General features: G+C 41.1%; 1 protein-coding gene across 1 annotated transcript in view; it reads right to left on the bottom strand.

Moving 5' to 3' along the window:
* The window catches only part of DNAH9 (dynein axonemal heavy chain 9), a 313,067-nt gene that overhangs the window by 283,483 nt on the left and 23,584 nt on the right, over positions 1-6,000 (bottom strand). Inside the window, exons 7-8 of the mRNA XM_032840101.1 lie at positions 5,160-5,327; positions 3,410-3,526 (exon numbers count right to left, since the gene is read on the bottom strand). Coding sequence (XP_032695992.1) covers positions 3,410-3,526; positions 5,160-5,327 — 285 coding nt within the window. The remainder of the gene's footprint in view (positions 1-3,409; positions 3,527-5,159; positions 5,328-6,000) is intronic.

Raw genomic sequence — 6,000 nt, 5'->3', positions numbered from 1 at the left:
AAAAAAAAAAAAAAAAAAAAAAAAAAAAAAGAATTAACAAAATTGAAAAACCCCTAGCCAGACTTATGAGAAAGAAAAGAGAAAGGACCCAAATAAATAAAATCCTGAATGAAAGAGGAGAGATCACACCAACACTGCAAAAATATAAACAATTAGAAGAGAATATTATGAGCAATTATATGCCAACAAATTAGGCATCTGGAAGAAATAGATAAATTCCTAGAAACAAATAAACTACTAAAACTGAAACAGGAAGAAATAGAAAAATCTAAACAGACCCATAACCAGCAAAGAAATTGAATCAGTCATCGAAAATCTCCCAACAAACAGGAGTCAGGGCCAGATGGCTTTCTAGGGGAATTCTATCAAACATTTAAAGAAGATTTAATACTTATTCTTCTGAAACTGTTCCAAAAAATTAAATGGAAGGAAAACTTCCAAACTCATTCTATGAGGTCAGTATTACCTTGACTCTAAAACCAGACAAATACCTCACTGAAAAGGAGAATTACAGAGACCAATATCCCTAATGAACAGGGATGCCAAAATTCTCAACAAGATGTTAATCAATCAGATCCAATAGTACACTTAAAGGATTATTCACCTTGATCAAGTGGGATTTATTCCTGGGCTGCAAGGGTGGTTCAACATCCAAAAGTCAATCAACATGATACACCACATTAACAAAAGAAAGAACAAGAACCATATGATCCTCTCAATAGATGCAGAAAAAGCATTTGACAAAATAGAGCCTCCTTTCTTGATCAAAACCCTCAACAATGTAGGGGTGGAGGGAACATACCTCAACATCGTAAAGGTCATATTAAAAAGACCCACAGTGAATACCCTTCTCAATGGGGAAAAACTGAGAGTTCTCCCCCTAAGATCAGGAACATGACAGAGATGTCCACTCTCACCACTGCTGTACAACATAGTACTAGAGGTCCTAACCCCAGCAATCAGCCAGACAACAAAAAGAAATAAAAAAATATAAAATAAAAAATAAAATCCTGATAGGCAAAGAACTAGTTGAATTTTCATTCTTTGGAGACAATATGATACTCTATGCAGAAAACCTGAAAGACTCCACCAAAAAAATTGCTAGAACTGATAAAGGAATTCAGCAAAGTTGCAGGATATAAAATCAAAGCACAGAAGTCTGCTGCATTTCTGTACACCAACAAAGAAGCATCAGAGAGAGAAATCAAGGAATCGATCCCCTTTACAATTGCACCCAAAAGCATAAGACAGCTAGGAATAAACCTAATCAAAGAAGTAAAAGATCTGTGCTCTGAAAACTACAGAACACTTATGAAAGAAATTGAGGAAGACACAAAGAGATAGAAAAACATTCCATGCTCATGAATTGGAAGAACAAACATTGTTAAAATGTCCATACTACCCGAACCAATCTACGCACTCAAAGCAATCCCTATCAAAATAACACCAGCATTTTTCACAGAGCTGGAACAAAAAATTCTAAAATTTCCATGAAACCAGAAAAGACCCCGAAGAGCCAAAGGAATATTGAAAAAGAAAACCAAAGCTGGTGGCATCACAATTCTGGGCTTCAATCTCTATTACAAAGCTGTAGTCATCAAGACAGTATCGTATTGGCACAAAAACAGACAGATCCAAGGGACAGAGTAGAGAATACAGAAATGGACCCTCAATTGTATGGTCAACTAAGCAAGAAAGAAAGAAAGAAAGAAAGAATATCTGATGGAAAAAAGTCTCTCTTGAACAAACGGTGTTGGGAAAATTGGGTAGCCACATGCAGAGGAATGAAATGGGACCACTGTCTTACACCATACATGAAAATAAATGCAAAATTGATGAAAGACCTAAACGTGAGACAGGAATTCGTTAAAATCCTAGAGGAGAACCTAGTAACCTCCTTGACTTCAGCTGCAGCAACTTCTTACTAGACATGTCTCCAAAAGCAAGGGAAACAAAAGCAAAAATGAACTATTGGGACTTCATCCAGATAAAAACTTCTGCACAGAAAAGGCATCAACAAAACTAAAAAGCAACCTATAGAACAGGAAAAGATATTTGTAAATGTTTTATCAGATGAAGGGCTGGTATCCAAAATCTGTAAAGAATTCATCAAACACAACACCCAAAAAGCAAAAAAAAATCCAGTCAAGAAATGGGTGGAAGACATGAACAGATATGTCTCCAAAGAAGACATCCAGACATGAGAAAGTGCTCCACATCACTTGGCATCAGGGAAATAGAAATCAAAACCACAATGAGATACCACTTCACACCAGTCAGAATGGCCAAAATTAACAAGTCAGGAAACAACAGATGTTGGCGAGGATGTGGAGAACGGGGAACCCTCTTACATAGCTGGTGGGAAGGCAAGCTGGTGCAGCCACTCTGGAAAACAGTGTGGAGGTTTCTCAGAAAGTTGATAACAGAGCTACCCTATGACCCAGCAATTGTGTATTTACCCCAAAGATACAAATGTAGTGACCTGAAGGGGCACATGTACCCGAATATTTATAGCAGCAATGTCCACAATAGCCAAAATATGGAAAGAGCCCTGATGTCCATGGACAAATGAAGGGATAAGAAGATATGTGCATATGCATGTGTGCGCACGTGCACACACACACACACACACACACACACACACACACAATGGAATATTACTCAGCCGTCAAAAAACGAAATCTTACCACTTGCAATGACATGGACAGAACTAGCGGGTATTATGCTAAGCAAAGTAAGTCAGTCAGAGAAAGACAAATACAATACGATTTCACTCATATGCAGCATTTAAGAAACAAAACAAATGAACATAGGTGAAGGGAAGGAAGACTAAAGTAAGATGAAAACAGAGAGACAAACTGTAGAAGACTCTTAACTATAGGAAACAAACTGAAGGCTGCTGGAGGGGAGGGGGTGAGAGGATGGGTAACTGGGTGATGGGCATGAAGGAGGGCACTTGACGTAATGAGCGCTGGGTGTCATATGCAACTGATGAATTACTAAATTCTACCCTAAAACCTACCCCTAAAACAAATAATACACTATGTAAACTAACTTGAAATTAAATAATATTAAAGTGGGGAAAAAAAGAAAAAAAGAGCTGCAAACTCTTCTAAGCCAGCCAGGCACTTCCGGAATAACTCTTTTGAAATGTATTTTTATGTTGCTGTGTTTCTAGAAAAGCATTCATAATCAACCTGAGAAGCCCAGTTCTGTCCAGTCCTTTGCCCTAACTAGTTTACACACAGTACTACTGGATTGACAGGAACGATTGTTCTCTGCAAGGAACAAAACAGTGGGAAGAGGATCCTTTCCCTCCTCTGCTAGGGTCGGGGGGTGGGGAGGATAGAGACTGGAGCACAACAGCACCCCCCTACGTACACCACCACCACCGTCCTACTGCACAAACCTTAAAGGCGTGCTCCAAACTGGGGGCATCATCAAAGGCTTGACTGAAGATAGTTCCCAGTCTTCGGTCAAGATCTTCTACTCTCTGGTTAAATTCACACACGTCGTTTTCAAATACCTGAAGAGATGTCACATGGACAGAAGACAAACATGATCTCCTCAAGTCCACTCCCACTATGCTCTTTACTACAACCTCTGTCCTTGAGTTGGTTATTCCAAGGATTTGTTGTAACTTACTTTCTTTTTCTTTCTTTTTTTTTTTTTTAAAGATTTTATTTATTTATTTATTTGACAGGCAGAGATCACAAGCAGGCAGAGAGGCAGGCAGAGAGAGAGAGGGAAGCAGACTCCCCGCTGAGCAGAGACCCCGATGCGGGGCTCGATCCCAAGGCCCTAGGATCATGACCTGAGCCGAAGGCAGAGGCTTTAACCCACTGAGCCACCCAGGTGCCCTTGTTGTAACTTTCTAAACTTCACCTTGGTATTGTCTACTTTTTGTCCACGCAGATAATTACCCTGTTATTGCAGTTTTGTTTTCCTAGACCCTAGGCAAAAGGGTAAAGTGAGTCGGATGGGAGGTTGGCACTGTGTCACTGTCTCTCGGGGCTCCTCTCCTACTTCCTGAAGCCCCAAGGCCAGCTCATGCCGCCCCAAAGTCCACCCCGGCAGCACAGCCCCAGCAACAAGGTTAGCCTATCATTACCACCTATGCTCCTTCCGCCCCCGACTCAAAATCCTATTTTTTTTTTTTAGTGTAAACAAACTAATCTGGCCATTAGAAGAAAAGCAAGCTAATTAAACGAATACCCACAATTTCTTCTAAGTACACTTTAATTGGTTAGGGACAGCAGCTAGCCATTGTTCCTCCCTTTGCCAAATTTAGCAAATAAAGTTACAAGACACCCAGTTCAATTTAAATTTCAGAACAACAGTGAATATATACATATATTTTGAGGGTAAGCACATCTCAATTATTGTATTTTACTGGGCAGCCGCAAGTGTGTTCTCTTCTTAGAAGGTACCAATTTCCCGAGAAACTTGGTTAACTCAAAGCTCTGATCTGTGCAATCATTACCTATGATTATAGCTTTCACAACACTGATGCGTATTCTTACAAAAAGACAAAGAGAAATAGAAAAGCATAACAGTTTCCTCCCTCCCAAACCCAAGCGCACTAACACTGTAGTGTGTTTCCCTGTGCATGTAGGATGTGGTGCGTTTATTTTATCATTTGGTAGGAAACACACGGTATATATCCTATTTTGTTACCTGTCCCCCCACTTTTTTTTTTTTTCCGTGTACTTCAGATTCGTGGAATTTTTAGAAAGGGGTATTTTCTGGGTTTGGCCAACTAATCCCCCACTGTCGGAAGGTGCTCACAGCAGATTTCTGCTAAATTTCTTTCTCCTCTTCCCTTCCTGTACTCTTGTAATTCCTTTTCCCGTAACTCACCATTCCCTTCCCAGCATTCCATTCCCTGTTTCTGTACTGGCCTTTCTGCTGCTTTTTTCCCTGCTGCAGGCTTGGACCCACAAGTCTCAGATGTCCCCGGGCTACAGGTGACAGGTGGGCTCCTGTGTCCTTGATCCCGCCTACTGCAACGCTGGCCCTCTCTTCCCCTAGAGGACTCCCTCCGGGACCAGGGCCAAAGGAAAGACACGGGGAAAATGCGTGTGAACACCCAGACCTTCCCTCCTGGAGGCATCTGAAAAAGAGAAGAAAGCTTGCAAGTTAGCCTTTTCAAGCCTCACCGTGTTCTGGGGGTCCAAGCAGTCATAGGAGGACTCTGAGAAGACCCCGTACATCTCTTGAAACCCGTCGTACATTTGCTGGACCTGGCAACTCAGGGCATTCCCTCTTATGCCACTAAATTCGAGCTTTCCCAGTTGGTGGAAATCCAGGGTTGTCTGCAAGAGATCCTGCAGGGACAATGCACAAAATAGTTAAAAGGGGAACAACAGGGGCGCCTGGGTGGCTCAGGAGGTTAAGCATCTGCCTTTGGCTCAGGTCATGATCTTGGGGTCCTGGCGTCCAGCCCCTCATTGGGCTCCCTGCTCATCGGGGAGTCTGCTTCTCCCTCTCCCTTTACCCCTCCCCCTGCTTGCACTGTTCTTCTCTCAAATAAATAAATAAAATGGTTAAAAATAAAATAAAATACTAACAATAGTAGCAGCAGCAGATAATACTCACAGTAGTGCTGGGAAGGGCTAGAAATCACCGGGGTGGTGGTTGCTTAGGAAAATATGAAGGTGATTAGTATTGGGACCTTATTGTTAGATTGGGTTGGTACAAACAACTCTTGGTGAAACTCACCAACAAGGCAAAGAGAAAGTACACATAAATAAAATTTGCACAAACCAAAAAAAAAAAAAAAATCAAATTTATGCTTCAGACTCTTTCTGTGTTCTCGAATAAATAATAAAACTTAACAACATTATTTGCATGATTGGTAGCTTTCCTTCTGATTTAAAAAAAAAATCTATTTCAATGGAGCATGTTGTCTATTTCTAGAAGGACAGCAATCTTAGGGGATACTGACGGAAATCGGATCCTCCAAACAGTCCCGAGGACAAGCCAAGGGGGAGACACCAC

This window comes from Lontra canadensis, unplaced genomic scaffold (assembly GCF_010015895.1).
Source record: "Lontra canadensis isolate GAN:19392208 unplaced genomic scaffold, GSC_riverotter_1.0 scaffold110, whole genome shotgun sequence".
NCBI classification, from domain to species: Eukaryota; Metazoa; Chordata; class Mammalia; order Carnivora; family Mustelidae; genus Lontra; species Lontra canadensis.
This window is presented reverse-complemented; position numbering and strand designations above follow the sequence as displayed.